Below are 18,344 nucleotides of genomic sequence, written 5' to 3' on the forward strand. Positions count from 1 at the left end.
TTCTTTAGGGTCCGTGGGAGAGGATCTGGAAAAGCCTCGTGAAGGCTGCATAGCCAAAACCGAGTAATCACGTTTGGTTCTAACTAAGCTCCTGCTGAATCATGGTCAAAAGAAATTTGTCGAACCAATTTTTGGTTGTTTATCAGCTGAAGATCTGAAGTTAAATCATAGCTAATCCAAACAACAGTTACTAAGGGTTGCTTTGCACCCTCTGTGGACTTAATTTACTTTAAGATCCACTATAGAAACAAAAAAGGACTGTTGTAATATAGTCATGTGTCAAAAACAGTTTGGCACAAATTTAGTCAGATGATTTCATTTACAAGTGGGAGACTTAGAGCAGTGGAGACTTAAAGGAGGGGAAAGCCATGAACAGTGAGAGATTTTGGCAGCATGTCTGTAAAGGCCAGTAACCTTAAACACGTGCAGGTAATGGTAAGGGGTCAGGAAAGCCACTGTCACTGATGGCACAGAGAGACCACAGGGCTGCTTGGGGTCTGTTACCAGGCGGTTACTGTGCTGCCTAAAATCTGTGCTTTGAAAAATAAAATTAATAATAATAAAAAAATAAAAGGAAGAGTTGTTCCCTATTGCTGATTATTTATGATGAAAGAATATGTAAGAAATATTGTTAACATGTGTCTTTTTCACTAATAGTTAAAATAGGTTTGTTAGTAAGAGATCTTTTCCCTTCTTTATTTACCATTTTATATTCCTCAGACAGCCATCTGGAAACACAGACTTATGCCCTGTTAGGCTTGCTACGTATTCTTCCCCAAGAAAACAGAATTGAGCCACAGAAGTGAGTTGCTTCCATGCTTACGGAACTGTAACCCTACGGCAGTTTTTGTCTTTTTTAATTTAAGATCCAAGAGCTACTGAAAGAACCGTGCTATCCAGTGCCAAGCGAAAATACTGAAAATACCTAAGGTGATGATAAGATCCAAAGAGATGACCAGTATGAGTTGTCTAGAGCTTGGATCCTACACCAGGACTGGTTAATAAGGAAAGCTGAGGCAGTGGTGTGGGAACCAGGGGGGTCAGATCCTTTTAGCAATCAGAATATAAATCTGCAGGGATGCGTTGATAGCATTTCCAGCTATGATAACATATGGGAAAAACAAATTAAGCGGTCAGTACACAAGAGGAGGTTTTGCTAGGGTTGGTTGGTGTAACCTTGTTAGTAGATGCCTTTGCCCATACAGAGGTGGTTGCCGTAATGCTGTGGGTTCTTATGCGCTTTTCTGGGTGACTGACAAGCTGGGCATGAATCCTGGTACCCACAGAGTGATGCTCTCATTCTGGGAGAGGGCATGTCCACAAGCCAGTAAATGGGTTTTGCCATGCTGACTTACAGGGAGCAGCATAAATGTAGCATAAAAATCAATGCGCTCCTCTAAAAAATTCCTATGTAAACCATCACAAGTGAGGAAGACCCTAGAAAGTCACAGGAAGGAGATAACGTACAGGATTTGAGTTGGCACAATTTTTAATGCAGCACATCTCCAAAGCGCTCCAAGCAGGGCGGGCATATCAGATGCTGTTCCAGCACTGATGTATGAGCAACGTGCCAGAAACCGATGGGTGAGGTGGAGCTCTTGCCTACCACGGTAGTTGCCAGGCACAGCCAAGGAGAAGGCTCTTTTCCCAGCACCGCGCTTTGCTGCCTGCATGTCAGTGCAGCCGGCCCACGACATACAGTAGGCAGCTGACCTCAGCCCGCAGGCATCTGCCTGACGTGGGACCACCTGGCGCCACGCTGCAACCTGATGCTATAAAGCGTGACAGCCAGGTGTTCGGTTTGCCTGGTTCATATGTCAGTGGGGCTGAACTTGACGGATAACGACATGAAAAATGGTGACGAATGTACTGGTGGGAGAGAGGCTCGCTGCCTGGCCAAAAGTGGGATAAGCCTCTCATTCAAAGGTGCGTGCACTGCAGAGCAAAGGGAGCCTATGCTCTGTGTGCTGTCCAAGGCTGAGCTTTATTTCAGGCAGCTTCATAGCATCAGAATTTGCAGTGTGATCTCTGTAGTATCATTGCTTAGCTAGAATCATTTGTTTTCTCTCAAGTCAAAAACTGATCAAGGGGGGGAAAAAAGAAAAACCATGACAATATTTCTGTAGGAAAAGCCCCCAGATCAAACCAGCTCTCCCCTCTTTGCCTTTTCTCAGCTAGGATTCATTTGGGTTAAATCCTTTCAGTGCTCAGAGGGCTTGCCTTTGCTTCTAAAGGCTCGTTGCAGTACAGTACATATAATAGAAAAGCACCAGATTGGAAGTTAAGTTTGGCCATTGACTTATAATGAAAGATAATTCTGTGCAGGAGCTGTTTGCATACTTAATTAATTTAGAGAATGTGGCAAGAGATGGCCTTTAGGTTACAAACTGGTGTGTTTCAGGTTGGCTCATGGGCACTGAGCTGGTTTATTTTCCCTGGTAGCTGTACCGTTTTGAGAATACACACAAGATGGATTTTTTTCCACATCTGAAGAAAATGAAGTCTTTCCTGTAGCTCCAAAATGAGCTTTAGCAGCCAAGGCTTGTGAGTATCAGATGAATTTACACCCAAAGTGCTGCAAAGCTCATTGCTCATGTTTTCACCTGACCTACACATGGCTTCCAGGCTTCTCATTGTCGGTAGTTCTGGAGTACCAAACAGTAGGTGGTAGAATATTTACTGCAATTTTGCTTTGTAGTTGCTTAGTGCTGAATGAACTGTATGCCTGCCCGTTTCAATTGTTCTTCATGCAAGTTCGCTTCAGGAGCTGCTGGCACTATAAGCTCTTTTGTGAATACTTCTAAACAGTGAGATATGAACAGAGCAGTACTTCAAGCCTGTATGAATTAATAAATTGGCCTTTGGATCTCATCAGGGCTTTTCTGTGCTAAGCAGGAGAGAGGACTGGATCTTTAGCATTTACAGAGCTTGCGAACATCCAGTTTTATTGATTCAAAACACGAGTCAAATTCATTTCATGGAAGCATTATGGTCAGACTGCTCTTAGGGGCAGCTGCAGTGGTGGGAGTGGTTTGGTGAGCTCATCTTTGCTGCATGTCTTATTGCATCAGTGCACAGATAGCTGTGATGTGCAGAGGTGCTGCTGCTGCAAGTACCATTTTTGGGATGGAGCTCATGTTCCATCTGGATGGGGTCATTAAATCTTAAGTGAGGATCTTGGTGACATTTTTGCTGAATTCTATAGGTAGTATATATTATGTTTCTAGTTAGTGCCTTGTATCTACCTACTATTTCCTAACTTCTCAATTTTTTTTTTTTTTTCACTAATTGTTTAAGTGGTCTCGGGATCATTTGGATATGGTGTTTGTTGAGCGCTTTATTTTATAACACCATACTTGGTCTTGCTGTATCTTTAACAAAATGCAACTGCCTGGATTGGACTGTCCAAGTCTCAGGCCAGTTTGTTTTTTTTAGAGCATTTGGCCGAAAGAGCTTGATTGCATCCAAGAATGAGAGAGAAAGAAGGGAGGAGGACTGGGAGGGTAGGGAAATAAAACCACCATCCAACTACCAAAGAAGAATGAACCTAAACTCTATGGAACTGGAAATGAGATGTAAAATTATGAGTGTGACTGACCTTTAGCTTGGCTCACTGTTTGCTTGAGACTTTTTACACTGTGTGCTTGCAGGAAACTAAATTGATGGTGTATGTAAGGGCTGCAGAGGTCTGCTGAGATGAACTGTGTTAGAAGCTGAACATCTGCATGATGCTTGGGCACAGCTTTAGCAGAACACCTCATGGTTCAGAAGGGATGCTTGAAAATCTGCTTGTTCTTTAAGTTTCAAATTTATCAATCGAACTTAGGCATTTCACTCTTGTCTGATTTCTTTGTATCAAGTTTTTTTTGCCTTTTTACAAGTATTTACCACCTAGAGAAAAAATACATCGGAGGGGAAAATCAGTTATGGTTGCAATTCTACGATTGCTTCTCACAAAGAGAAGTTCAAAATTGAATTCTGTATTATATTAAAAATATATTACGTTCAAGTGAAAACATTTTAATTCCTAACAACTATTTTTTATCACAGAGGAAATGCACTGAATTAGGGTGGAAATCTGCTTTATCATGTTTACCCAAATGAAGACAATAGTTTACTGCAAAATTTAAGGTATAATACCAGGTGTCTAGCAGCAGTCTTTTGTGGTGTTATTACTTAGGTTAATAATGTTCTATGTATGGAAAATGGGGTGTGGATCAAAATGTAAATAAAAATAACAACCATACGAAATGTGGTATAATTCTCTACATGCGATTTACTTTGTTGAATTGTCCCTTCGTGTTACTGTTAAAAACCAGGAAATTATATTATGAAGACAATACTGGTTTTTGTTTATTAGACTAAAGTACAGGTTAACATCACTCTTTTCTTGTGATGAACGTATACCAACAGTGATTAAAAAATAAACATTTATTTACAAAATATTGATGCATACATATTACACAAGTCAGTTATATCAAAGTGGTTTTTTAAACAATATCTGTAGCAACCAACTATTTGCATTGGCTTATCATAGTGCAAACGGTAATGTTGCGAAGGCAAATTACAGTGTGGGATTATGGTTTGAATGTTAGGCTTCCGTACTGCCTTTTCTTTTACCATGTTTAGAAAACTATTCACCTTCCCTTAAAAATCTTTTTCTTGAGAATGTTGAGTAGTGTACCTGAGGATAGGGCAAATTCATTATTACTCTAAATTCTTTCACTTAGGTAACTATCTTTCTATTTACTCAGCCTGCTTACATAGCACCATTGCCATTGATTACTAACATACTAATGAAAATAAGGAATGGAAACACGCTAAATACACTACACCATCCCTAACTTCAGGATTTGTCCGTTTAAGTGGAATTTCATCTTAACACAACTCTGCACTATATATTCAAGTGTTCAAGGACGATTCTGGTGGTATTGCATAGTGGTGTATATGTTACCGGTATATATTTTTCTGTGAATACAACGTTAAGTGAAGCTGTAAAGAAGTTGATTTAATAGCCCGCTCCTTCTGTCCTCAGAGGAGAAGAAGCTTACTTTAGATTACCAACATAGGTTGAAAACTGTGTATAAATTTGTCTGAATGACTGAATATTGGTTCCCTCACAATGTAAGAAACTCATTTGTTAAATCCAGCGATTTTTGATTGTAGCTTCTCTGTCCATTGTTTCAAAGCCAGCCCTTAGTTAACTCTATTGTCTTCAAGTTCACATTCTGCAGCTCATATTGTGCTAAATGTGGTCTGTACAGTCACACAGTATAAGGATGTTGGCAATGCCTACTGTACGTAATTTCACAGTTTCAAAGATGGGTGAGGGGATATAGCTTTTTTCTTTTTGGTGGCTTCCACAATTTATGAGGTGGTGGATCTCACGATGGTCTCATGAGCACCCGCAACGATCTACAACCATAGCTGGTATCTTTCCATATATTATTTGTTCTTTTCCATTGAAATACAGCATATTTATAGGGGACATCTTGGTGGGTGTGCAGCAAGGGCCTGCTGAGCCTCTTGGATTGGCTTGGTGCACCAGGTGAGTATGAGGGTATTTCTGTAGAAATACAAATTCGCATTCTCCAGAGCAGTAATTGGCTTTGTATCTTTTAGGTGCTATAATCCAGTCCCATCCGAAAGCTTCAAAATCCACTGTCAGTGGGTAGCGGCAACATCGAGATTCCGTTGAGTGCTCGTCACAGTCAAGGCCAAAATCTCTGCGGGACCGTTTTGGTGTATCTGTAACTCTGACCTCTAAAAATGGGTTCTGAGAGAAGAGGAAAAAGAATCGGAAGTATTAACAAGGTAGGTGTATGTAATTTGAGTAAAAACATGCAGTTAGATATCTCTGACACAAACGTATCAAATGTATGTTCTCAAATAACATTTGCAAATGTTTTTGAACTTCTACCCTTCTGAGTACTTCTTCCCCATCCAAGTCTGCTACGTTTGTTCCCTGCTCAAAGATTATTTCTCATCTTTGTTCTGAAGACCAGCGATTCCCTGCTGCTTTTTCACAAAGAGTGTTAATTTCTGAGTATCTCTTCCTGAAATCATCATTGTTTTAGTGCTAGCATCATTTCTTAATACCTGCTAAGAGAAAGTTTCAGAAATCATGAGGATCTCTGGTTTCTACTTTAGCTGTTGTTTTCCTTAATGCTACAGTAAGAGCTTTCCTTGCTTTCTTCTTTAGAAGAAATCCCAAAGGAGAAAAAAAAAAAAAAAAAAAAAAAAAAAAAAAAAAAAGCCCCTCAAACTAAAATAAATGAAAAAAACACATTTAAGGGGCAGGATCCAACCAGTGTTGGATTCCCTTTTGTGAGTCTGTCTGAAATTCCCACCATTGAAATGGTATTTTATTTGGGTTTTCTGGATGTCAGGGAAGGCTTCTCCTCCAGACCAAGGAGAACAGGGTATCTCTGTAATTACAGTTTGGAGGAGTGATTGGAGTGGTGACAGAAATGAAAGTTTTGCATGCTGGTGCTGGTTATTTCCACTTCACAGCTTTTTTTACACAGAGGACTGGGTTTGCTGCACTGACTTAGGAGGGATAGCTGATATTTTGACTGCTGAGAGAGCTTTGTGGACAGAAGAGTACTTTGAGCATATGCTTCCTACTGAAGGTGTTTTTGCACAGTCCTTAACTGAGCATAGAAAGATATAGCAACCTTTGTCATCATGAGTTTGAAAAAGTTACCAAATTTTCCTCTGCTCCATGTCCATTTCAGCACCGTGTGCCTGTCTGGCACTGACAAAGCTGTTGCCACAGGAGTTAAAAAAACAGCCCAGCTTACTGCTACTTGGGTTGGTTCCTTTGAAGGCATGCACCTTCAGGGCTGCCCATTGTTGCTGAAAAAGCTCCTTTCAAAAGTAAGCAGTATGGGGAGAGGCTTGATGGAGAGGAGCAGCCCAATGCAGAGAGTGGATGGAAAGGAGCTGGAGGAGTGTGAAGAGAGTGGTGTTTGTTGGTTTTTTTTTGTTTTGTTTTGTTTTTTTCTTCTCTGTCGTGGTCTGCAGAGTGTTTAACCCTGCACTGCTCAAGATTCAGTTTGTTTTTAGAGGTGATGATAGCTGTGGAGAAGCCTTGGCTTATCCACACGTGTGAAAACTCCTTGTTGGGCATTTGAATGGATGGAGGTGGTGTAGCCAGTACTGATATCTCAGTGGCCACTTTCAACAGACTCACATCTGTGATGGATTTACAATTAAGATGTGCCTTTCGTCTTGATTCTTTTCACTGCATTACGGTGCTATGAAGTTAAACATCTCATAGCTACGTAAATAGAACAATCTATTGTGTATCAGTAGAAGCAAAATTACAATCTCAGCACTCAGTATTCAAAAGCAGAAATTTCTTGGTGATTTGAGCTGTTTTAGTAAGTTCAACTGTGGTTGTAGCTGTGGCAGTTTGGGGAAGCAACAAGGAAAATGTGGTAGTTGAACTGGTACACTTCGGATTTGTTGTGTTCATCTTACAGAAATAAACGATTTCATGCTTGTTCCTGTCATAATGATGTGTTTTTTATATCAAGCTAAATCTGTGTTCACACATTTTTAGTAGAATTATTCATTCTGTCACATATTAAAAGATGTAAAAATAAGGTTTCATAAACATAGCTTATTTTCATTGTCATTAGTGGAAAATACGTGCATACAGAATAGGGAGAAATACTCTTGTGTTGAATGAAACATATTTTAAACACTTGCTAAAGCAAATTTCTTATCAGAGAAAGAGTTGGATTGCTTTTATTTGGGCAGAATATTTTTGTGTTAAGCAGTATTTGCACTCAAGTTTGGACATAATGTAACTTTGTTAGTACCATTCATTGTTAAGTACCAAAACATTTTGCAGTCTATGCCTCACAACATGACCCTGAGGTAATCTTCATTTTTCAAATAGGAAAATGGAGGCACAGGAATGCAAAGGGATTTTGCCATTAATTGAAAGCCAGGAGTGAAAGAATTTGGGCTATTGAACCCTTTATCTGCCATTCCCTAAACAGCGTGTAAATTTTTATCCCTAAAGCACAACTCAATTACTTTCTAATAAAAAAAACCCCAAATTGTTATATGAGATTTTTCTAATACACTTACCAGTCCGTCTTCACCTGGTCCTGGGAATGTTACAGCAAGATCTCGTCCGTTCTCATCAAAAGCTTTTATTTCGATGCCTAAGTTGGATTCAGGCTGTTTGAGCCAATTTTGCAAGACTGTCTTCACATCAATACTCTGCCAGATACCAGTGCCTGGGTTCATGTCAAGTTTCAAAGATCGAATTCCAGTATATCTTGTACCGTCTTTCATGGGTTTAATGAGTCTCAGGATCTGCACAAACACCGTTGTAGGTTTTTGGACTTGCCTCAAGTATATCCATAATTGTGCCTTTACTACTTTGTTATATTGTATTTTAGAGCTAAACTTAAAGAAGCAACATTTTGGTTTTCCCTCCATTTGTACAAGAAAATCAGCTATAAATGAATGGAAAGAACAAATTACTGAACAGGGAAAAAAGAGAAGTATGCATATATCAACCCATTTTTTTTCCAGAGCATGTAAGATGTCTTACAATATTATATAAACAGTATTGTTTACAAAGTGGATGCAATATCATTCTATTTCAGCACTTTTCATTCTACAGCAAGTATAATCATTATGCTGCCACTTAAAAGTAACATATTGTGACAAGGAATTGATAGTTGTTTTGTAAGCTGGCTAAAAGGTTTGGGTAAGCAGTTTTCTAAGTAACTGTAGCTGATCCTTTGCACTCAGAGGATTCAGAGTGAGCAGTGAGCACAGGCAGAAAGTCAGAAATGATAGGCAAGAGAAGAAAAGCATTATGGAGGGACCCCTGTGGTCCTCAAGGATCTGACCATCACACCAGCACTGTGGTGCAACCCTGCAGCTGCAGAAAAGTCTCTTAGACAAAATTTGTCAGAGGACAGGGAACAGGCAATGCAACTTCACGGTGACTATTGAAAGACCACTTCTGCTGTTCATCTGAGAACCTTCCTAAAGCAACAGCAACTTAGCATGAGCTGATTCATCATTTGTCACCTCTGAGAACTTCTAGGCTACTAAATAACCTTAGGGTGCTATGTACTGTGCAGATAGGGGCAACTATGTGCAAACTGCCTTAACGCTTTATTTTCTTTTGAGTGGAGAGAAATTTGCTGACCTAAATCTTTGTTTTCATTTCAGTGTTATTATAGGAAAGCCATGTGCAGTGCTGCATTCCTTTTTCCTGTAGCCTATAATGCAGCTGTCCTACCTAGTCATGATAGCGTATTTCCATGCCAAGTTAAAACAGATAATACTCATCTTAAATGGTACAGATCTTTGACACTCATAAATCAGATCAATTAAGATAGCTGCCTCTTCAGTGTGTTTATAGTAGTTCCAAGGCTTTTTGTAAAAGGAAGGGAATAGAGCAATAAAGCTTAATGACTTTTCCCTAGTCATTGAGACTATATACGAGTTTAATTAAAGTAGTTTTGAAATCTTGGGCATAATAGTCTAGAATAGAACTGCTGACAGTTTGTGACAAGGTCGCAATAATATATTGCCATTAAGTATGAGTCTTATTGAAGTTAAGTAAGTTGACAGTTATTTTTTAATCCATTTTAGCTGGCTACAGGAGCTGACATTATTCTAGTACTTGTATTGTAATGAGATCTGTAGCTGCTAACCTGCCTTAAATGTCCTGACATCTTTTTCCTTATTGACAGCATATTCTTAAGTGTTATTTTAAAAAACAGCTGCCATAGCCAAATACTTCAGCTGATGAAGAACATAAGATACTATAGTATTAGCTGTGCAAAAGATACTTGATAGGAGCCATAGCAGATGTTTAGCACTCAGAAGATAACTTAGAATCTGCTCATTCAGTAAATGCCTTCATTCTTTCTTGGCACGACTGCTGGAGCCGATTGCTGTAACGTGGACATTATAACATTTAAATCTGTTACACATAGATTTGCTGTAAATATATAGTTTTAACTCGGAGGTGGGTGGTGCTAACTCACAGGATCAGCAAAGAAGCAATAGTTTAACTCTATGCTTATGCTTGCTGTAACATGCTGTAGTTATGTAGGTCTCCTACTCTAAGCTGTCTTTCTATTCATTTCTTTGCTCTTAAACACAGTAGCAGGTGGAATGTCATGCAGAAAAATAGTTATCTTACTAGCTGCGCTTTCACTTTCAATCTGCAATAGGGAGCGTCCTGTATGCTGCAAATAACAGAGCCAACTCAACTGCAGATCTCCTTTTGCTTTCTAAACACACTTAGGCAAATCCTAAGTGTGCTACAGGGCACACACATTACAAGGAGCTGAAAAAACGAACAGTAAAACAAAGGCTCACAGCACGGTCATTTGAACCTGACTCAGATTCTTTAGAAATACGCTCTCCTCCCTCCCTCCTGCAGACTCCAGCCAGCAGCCTGTTGGGAGAGCCTGAGGAGTTGTGTGGCTCTACAGCACGGAGAAAACTCTCAGAGGAGCAGTGCAAGACGAAAGCAGCAGGGTTATTACTTACACTCCGTAGGCATTGTGATAATCGTTTCGGTTGTGGCATGATAGTCATCGTCTTCCAAAGAGCCATCGCTACTGTCATCTCTCTGGACGTCATACTGATCAATCAGTTCCTGCAGTGGAGGAGCTTTGGGTAGAAGTTGTTTAATAACGTCCCTGCTAATGTTAGGTGCTTGTTCCAGGCGCAGTTTGCTGAGGATTTGAATTTTTATGGCTTCTATTCTGGAGGATTTTGTGTTCTGTCTCCACGTACAAGCATTGCACAGTCCGTCTTTTTCAGCGTTCTCTGTGGGCTGACTACTGCCATCGAGAGCCACCGGATCAACTGATATCTGCATGAACAGGTAAATATAAACATAGACTACTAGCTTTTGCATGATCTTACAGTCACTGCAGCTTTTTTCCTTTTTTGGTTTTTTGTTTTTGTTTTTTTTTTCCCTTTCCCTCTTTCCCTTTTTTCTTTCAGTTCTAAACAGATCCGTGGAAGCAAATGCAATCTGAGAGACGGCTTGCCACACTGGTGTGCCTTATATATGCCAAGGGGGCTTTTATACTGCGACTTTGATTAGGCTCATGTCGTCAAAACCGACGATTGGTTGTTGTCCCAACAATGAATCTAGCTGTCAGAGGTTAAAGCCCTGTCGATCACAAGTCACTAGACAGCATTTAGTTACAGCCAAGGGTGAACTGATTTATCTGGTAGCTTCATAGAGGATATGTCTTCACATACGGAAAGGATATATTTCCAATTACTATGGGCAGCAGTGCTGGAAGAGAGCACTATCATTCTTAAATACACACGGAACACATAGCTGCACTATGAATTGAGGCAGAGCTCTCTTTAGAGCTCCTTGAGGATCCTGTTGCTATTTTGATTTAAATACTGTATTATTTAAAGGCAAATTCTGTTAAGAGGAGGGAAAAAAATACATACTAAATACATTGCAAACATTAGGAATCCATGCTGTTTAACAGTTCAAGTGTACTAACCAGTTCAAATTTCAGAAGACCGTAATAGGTTTTTCTGATGGATACTAGATAAGCAGGGATAAAGATTCTGTACACGTATGACTAAAATTAAGTGCTAGCTATTTGACCCTTTAGTATTAAAAATCATTCAGCGTGGAGGTACTTAATAAGTAAAGCAAATTTGCTCTGTCAGCAAAATCCTGGACAGCAATTTAGATACTGAGAGACCTTTAGTAGCAAAGGTATTTTTAAGGAATATGATCAGCTGCTCAACTCAAATATTACACATAGATAATCCAGCTTGCATTTTCCATTAGAACTGAAAGTTCTTAAAGACATAAATCATTTAAATCCTTTTTGTCTGTAAATCTTCATTTTCCGTATCCTATTTTAATTCATTTCAGGATACCTCTGTATTACACCAACTGAAGTAACAGTGTGTTTTGCTTTCTACTTAAGCATCTGTGACTTCTCTATATCCCACTTTTTAAAATTATAGTTTGTGTGCTTTCTGCACAAGACACCCCTAGATATAATTGTTCAATTATGTGTCATGGCTTGTAAAATCTGACATCAATGTAGATGACTCTGGACATGCTGCTAGCGTTTGGGGATTTGGGGGTCTGTATGTTAGATCAAAAACAAATCCAAGAATTTCATGCAAGATGCCACAGTTTGCATATTGAAATTGGGACCATATTGTCAGTTTTTCCACTGATTTTTTTTATTATTATTATTTTATGTTTTTTCCTTTTTTTCATTATTTCTTTTCCAAAATGAACACACCCGAAATTGTGGCAAATATGGGGATTTGTTTGCATATGTTCATACAGGAAGGAAGTTACTACACAGGAAGTTGTGGATCAAAAAAATCCTCATTTCTGCCTGGTCATTAGTTTTATTTAGTATTACCTTTCCAGGGAATAGAAATTCACTACATAGCACAGAATTGAGCCTAATATTCAGCTCAGACCAGGAACGTAAATCTTGAGTATTTGAAACTGACAGTCCTTTCCATTGTGTAAAGTTGATGCAAGCATTAATGTATCATGCTCACATGTTCCAGGCTTCAGCTTTAGGGTCTACCCTTGATGTTCTCACTTTGGCCAAATCCAAGTGTAAAGCAAGCATTTTGACTGCTTATATCTTGTGCATTTATTTTCGTACAATACACTCCTGTAAGTGCTCTCAATTTATGGTAACATAAATGGGCTCGTGGTTCACTGGAACTACAAGTTAGGAGAGATCTGAGTTTGCAATGCCATGTTCACACCAGACTGCTTTAATCAGACTCTTGGTATTCTTGTACTTTGAAGAGTCCAGGACGCTACAGGTGCTGTAAAGACATCTTTATGAATGGCGGATAGGATGATTCACATAAAGAATCTTGAAAATAACTAAACCAGTTTCAGAAGAGTTATAAGGTTTTGGTTGGTCCTTTATTTCTTTTAGACTGTGGTGTTCTTCTAAATGTATTATAACAGTGATTGTCATATTAAAGCTATTTTATATTAATCATAATGATCATAAAGATCTGAATATAAAAGGGAATCTACCCTGAGTGGAAACCTTGATAATAGTGCCAAGTTTCACACTAGATACAGTTCCAAAGGGAATGATGATCCATCAATAAACAGGTAGGAACTTTGACACAGTCATTAAAATCAGCATCATTAAATGCTCTGGCAGACTGGCTGGTAGCCACTCACCATGTTGGAGAAGGGACAAGAGAAGCAGCCAGTGAGAAATGCCTCTATTACCGTGTCTCTTCTTTATGCTCTGCAGCAGCTTGCCTGGTGCAGTATGTGGCCTCCTCCTTCTCCTTCAAGGTCTTTCATTGAGTTGTTTTGAACTAATGCATGTTTTTCTGTCTAACTTGTGTAATGATTCTGGAGGAAAATTTAAAAAGCCATCCTTTTCCCCTCAATAAGGTATTTGTTTATCACTCAAGGACCAAAATCCCTTCTTTTTCTTGTTTGGAAATGCCACTGGGCTTCTAGCAAGAGCAGAGCTTTCTCTCAGCCACCATGGTAATGCACATTCTCTGAATACCTGTGGGTTGTTAGTAGAATAATTTGGTCTTCATCTTTTGTTGTTACTGTTCATTTTCTATGAGACTGCAAGAATTTGGAGAGAGCTGAAGGCATAGCACTTGATCAGAAAGTACTGAAGCACTTAATTTCTTGAACAGTGCCATATAGAGATAGTTTTTCTTTATGACTTAGTGGCAGTTAAGGATAATGCTAGTTACAAAAGTAGGTGAGCAAAGTAAGCATTAAGTGAGAAGTAACCAGACAGAAGTTATTTCCCCACACAATTACTTTACAAAAATGATTTGAAAATAACCAAAACCAAAGAGTTAAAAATGAAACAAATATCTTACTGAACTTTATGGTGTTTTAATATTATCTTTGGGGTTTGTGTCATTCTACCCGCTGTGCCTGCCAATACTGAACAGTATTCCCAACCCTGGCTATTCAAGGATCATGACTCAGGCCCCCAAAATCAAGCAACGTACGAATGTGTCTCTTTCAAAAGAGAAAAGGCACACAGCTATCTAGCTGTCAACTGCCATTTGGCTTTCCACTTTCCACCAGTAGTTTTCATACTCACTGGAAAACCTAAAGAAAAAAGAAAAAGAAAAAAATAACCAAACCCTAAAACGACGGATACAGGAGGTTTTGAAGATGCTGTATTACTGTGAGTTTTATGGGAAAACAGTGACTGTGTAGAGGGAAAGGAGATTAGTAATGTCCTCCCCAAGGAAAAAGCAAACAGAGCTCAACCATTACCCATCTGTTTTTGGCAGCCTGTAATTAGCCAGTCAGCATACACTTAGTTATTAGCCAGTGTACTCATAGCTCCGGACCATCTACACTGTGTCATCCCTTGCTTGGCCAGCAACCCAGAAAAGACAGAAAGAACAGGATGGGATTGGAGCTGGTTATGGGAGTGAACCAAATGGCTATGAAGGGGAACCAGACCATTGCTGAGAAAGAGTTAGGAGAGTATGAAGGAGCTTATGGAAGGAGAAAGAATATAGGTTATAACTGTGCCAGAAATCAGGCATCTTCATTCTGCTGTGGGCAAGACTATCAAACGTTTCCTTACAGGCTAGGAGGCTAGAAATTCACTCATCTTGTTTTCTATTAACTAAATTACATGAATTTGTTCCTGTAATTGGCTCAGTGCAAAAGGTAGAACTTCAATAAAGACTCAGATGTTACTAAATGCACTGTAAACATGCACTTGTTGCCCACAAAGATTTTTGTTCTGCTTCAGAACCATTTGGATTCTATTCCTAATTTGAAACAAACGTTAAAAGGAAGCTCCTGGACACCTGGGTAAGATCACCATTCAGTCACCTTATGTCACTTTTTGGAATCAATGAATTGCAGGGGTTAGAAAGAACCTCTGGAGATCATGGAGTCCAACCTCCTGCTTCTAGAGGTTCAAAAATCTAGAGGTATCAAAAAGGAGAGAAAATCCATTTAATGTACTTTTTACTAGATTTGCCTCTCACTTATTTGCTATCGCAGCTGAGCCTAATGGCTAAGAAGTAATTTTGCTTAGAGTACTTATTACTAGACAGAAAAAATTAGACATACAATGAAATGCAATGGAGTTGGGGTATGTTAAGTCCTTAAGTATGATGTATGAACACAGCTGTCTTAACTTACCAGGTACTTTTTCCTCAGACACCTGAACTGTAAGAAGGAGCATTTTATTGAACTTGATAGGACATATAAGGTAATATCTAATGAAACAGAAATATCATGATAACAAAAGAACTATGAAAACATCACCAAAATTGTGTAATGCAAATCAAAGCTGTTGCTACTATAAGGCATAAATAACTGTATTTTTAACTGAACTTATTATCATTAACTACAATATGAAGTCTGTAACTAGGAAGAAACCTTGATCTATAACAAAAGCCCTACAGTAGTTTGTTCTTCTCCATATAGTTTCTCATACATGTATAACCTTCTAAGCATTGTGCTGCACCAGGTTCTTGATGATTCACATATTTAATGGCTATGACTTACAAAAAAGAAAGTAGCAAATTCATCTTGTTTTTACCAGTTTTGAGTTCCAGGTAATAGAGAGCAGGATTCATATAAGAGATGAGCATGGTGCTGGATACAGATGCCATGGGGTGCTGGCATCTGAATAGGATCTGCTGCAACTCCTCAGTTCCTGCTCTCCCATTGTTTTCCCAGGAAAACCAAGATGTTTGTGGATCTGGGATTTTGCGGAGTCTCCACTCAAGGCACACTTGAGTCTGTATTTTAAGTACCAGGGCAAAACTTCACTCTGCCTGACAGATGATCTGCTCTCCTCAGGAGCTTAGACAGAGCCCAACCTGCTCAGGACTTCTTCACCAGCAGTGGTAGGTAAGTATGCGATGGATGAAATGGACAAAACACATAAAATAGGTGGGAAACTGGTGCTGTAGCAATGTTTGCCTTTGATGTACCTCTCAGCTTGCCCAAAAGCTGCTGCTGAATTGAGTACAGTTTAGGGAAATGACATTGGGTCTCCTTCAGCTGGTGTCTGACAGCTTTCTGTTCTCGCTATCTTCTCCTGACTGTGGGTTAGTTCTGTATGTTTGTGCTGGTCTAGAATGTTCCCGTTGTGTTTTTCTCTCCTGCATATTCCAGTGCTTGTTAATCCGCATAGTTGCTCTGCAACTGACTAGATATGCTAATGGAAATGAACTTTATGAACAGGTAGGGAAATGTATTCCCACTGGACTTCTTAAAAACTGTTAAGGGAGCATGAGCCTACAATAATTGCTTCCAGTTTCTCTGAGTTTTGTGTTCAGCTTTTTATTCTGCAGCCTTAGCTTTAGTGTTTCTTTATTAGTCTTACATTAAATCCTGCAGTAGGGCCCTGTCAAACATCTGTTTATTTCTAAAGGCTCCCACCCTGTTAAAGGATTCTTTCTTCTCTTTAGCCTTGGATCTTTTACACTTCTGCCCAGAATTCCTGACTTTAATATTCAATGTTTACTGAAATAGCTGAGGAAAACCAGGCCTAAGTCACAGAGCAATGGAGCGGATGGTAACCAGCATGACCCCAAGCTCAGGCATGCAACCAAATTCAGTGTGCCTGTTCAGCCATTGTCCAAGGCAGCTTTCAGCACCAGTTAACAAGTAGGGAACATCATCTCTGGGCACTGAGGAAAACCATTAAATCCTTGCAGAAGCCTGCAAGTGGTGGATTATCATTGTCAGCCTAGGAGCTGTGTAGCTGGGAGCCACCCCAGTGAGATGTTAGCCTCCATGTGCTGGGAAACGTGTCGTTCCTATAAGGAGCCGGTGCTGGACGGGTAAGAGTTTCCCTTCTGCACACCCAAGGCATGTGAAGCTCCAAAGCCCTTGATTTTGTTGTATCTAACGGTAACAACTCCCCTCCCCAAAGCGGAGTGGGATTTTCAGGCTGCGAATCCGTGGTTTGCTGTGTGCGGCCTGCCCTCTGCTGGGCTCTGCAGGAATGGCACCCGCTGGGACGCGGTGATCCAGGGTGCTCTGGGTCTGAAGAGTTCTCTTTTTTTTCTTTATTTCTTATTATTCTCCTCTTCCTCCTTTGCCCCCTCCTCCTTTCCCCCTTTCTACAACTTGGGACAGTGAACTTGTACACATGAGCCAAATTGCAGTTGTTAAAATAGAAGAGGTTTCTGTGGTTGCAGGCCTGGCGTATTGCTCCAGCATTGTGCATCCTTGGTGGCAATGCATTCACAGAACTCTTTTTGAACAGAACACAACATGTTATGCTGCAGTGCTCTCAATAGCAATGCACTGCAGTCATTTCATATTGAAATAGATACTCAGAATGCACAGCAGTGTTCAGTCCTGGCTGCAGGCGTACCTACCAGAGAAGTTGGCTAATCAAGCCTGAGGGTTTCATCTGTAATGCTTTGGTTTAGCTGCTGTAAATGTCAGTATTTCAGAAGTTAACACAACTTCAGAGGCCTTATAACATAGTTGTGGGATGTTTTAAATGCTGTCTACTCTATAGGAAGAAGGGAAACTCAGCTTTTACTGTCTCTTCTTTGATAAGTATTTTCTTCTTTGTTTCCTGTTGATGTAATAAAGATGTTTCTTATTTATGAGCTCCATTATGAAGCTTCCCATAAGAGCACCAGCTTAAGAAAAACAATCTGCACTGGCTAGAGCATTAGCTGTCCTGCCTCTTTCTCTTGGGAACTGGCTCTGGCTCCTTTAGCAGACATGTCCAATTTCTCACAATAAAGGCTGCTGCTATAAAAATACACAAGCTTTTTCCTTGAGACATGCAAGCTCTTCTTTTTCATCAAGCCCCATAATTGGCAGCACAAACCAAGTGGCTGATGAGAAATAATGATTGACCACAAAACAATTGACTGGTTTGTTGTTGTTTTTTTTCACCTTTAGTAATAGACCTCAGCCATTCTGCACATATATACAACAATGTAGGACTTAACACTTGGTAACAAATAGCTGCACAAATGTGCACAAAGCTTGTTTTATGCCCAATGAACTTTGCACAAGGATATTTGGAGAGCAGCGGATACTTCACTGATTGACTTATTAAAAGAGATCTTCTTCCTGTATATCCCTTTCTGTTAGCTCGAACAACATCAACATTACTTGCATTTCTTTGAACTGTGCTAAATCACGAGTGGTATGCATTTAATAAAGGGCAAAAGGCTTACCAAAAATACGAAGAAAATATGTATTTCAATATCTATTTGGAACTTTCTGAAACACAGAAGAGCTGCTGTGAAAGTACTGCCTCCTGTCAGTACTATATATATATATATATATATATATATATATAGTATACTATATA

The 18,344-nt window shown here is 39.6% G+C and overlaps 1 protein-coding gene and 1 long non-coding RNA gene across 2 annotated transcripts in view; one reads left to right on the forward strand and one right to left on the reverse strand.

Annotated features, from left to right (window-relative positions):
* LOC140254753 (uncharacterized) overlaps positions 1 to 11,259 on the forward strand; it is a 36,220-nt gene extending 24,961 nt beyond the window's left edge. The window contains exons 2-4 of the long non-coding RNA XR_011904305.1: positions 5,623 to 5,814; positions 10,721 to 10,882; positions 11,005 to 11,259. This is a non-coding gene — a long non-coding RNA (uncharacterized lncRNA). The remainder of the gene's footprint in view (positions 1 to 5,622; positions 5,815 to 10,720; positions 10,883 to 11,004) is intronic.
* On the reverse strand, positions 5,396 to 10,915 carry MSTN (myostatin). The gene is made up of 3 exons (XM_072341726.1): positions 10,543 to 10,915; positions 8,104 to 8,477; positions 5,396 to 5,776 (listed from the first exon to the last, which is right to left on the reverse strand). The coding sequence occupies exons 1-3, from the start codon at positions 10,913 to 10,915 to the stop codon at positions 5,396 to 5,398; spliced, it is 1,128 nt and encodes a 375-aa protein (XP_072197827.1).
* Positions 11,260 to 18,344: the final 7,085 nt, after the last annotated feature.

This window comes from Excalfactoria chinensis, chromosome 7, assembly GCF_039878825.1.
Source record: "Excalfactoria chinensis isolate bCotChi1 chromosome 7, bCotChi1.hap2, whole genome shotgun sequence".
NCBI lineage: Eukaryota > Metazoa > Chordata > Aves > Galliformes > Phasianidae > Excalfactoria > Excalfactoria chinensis.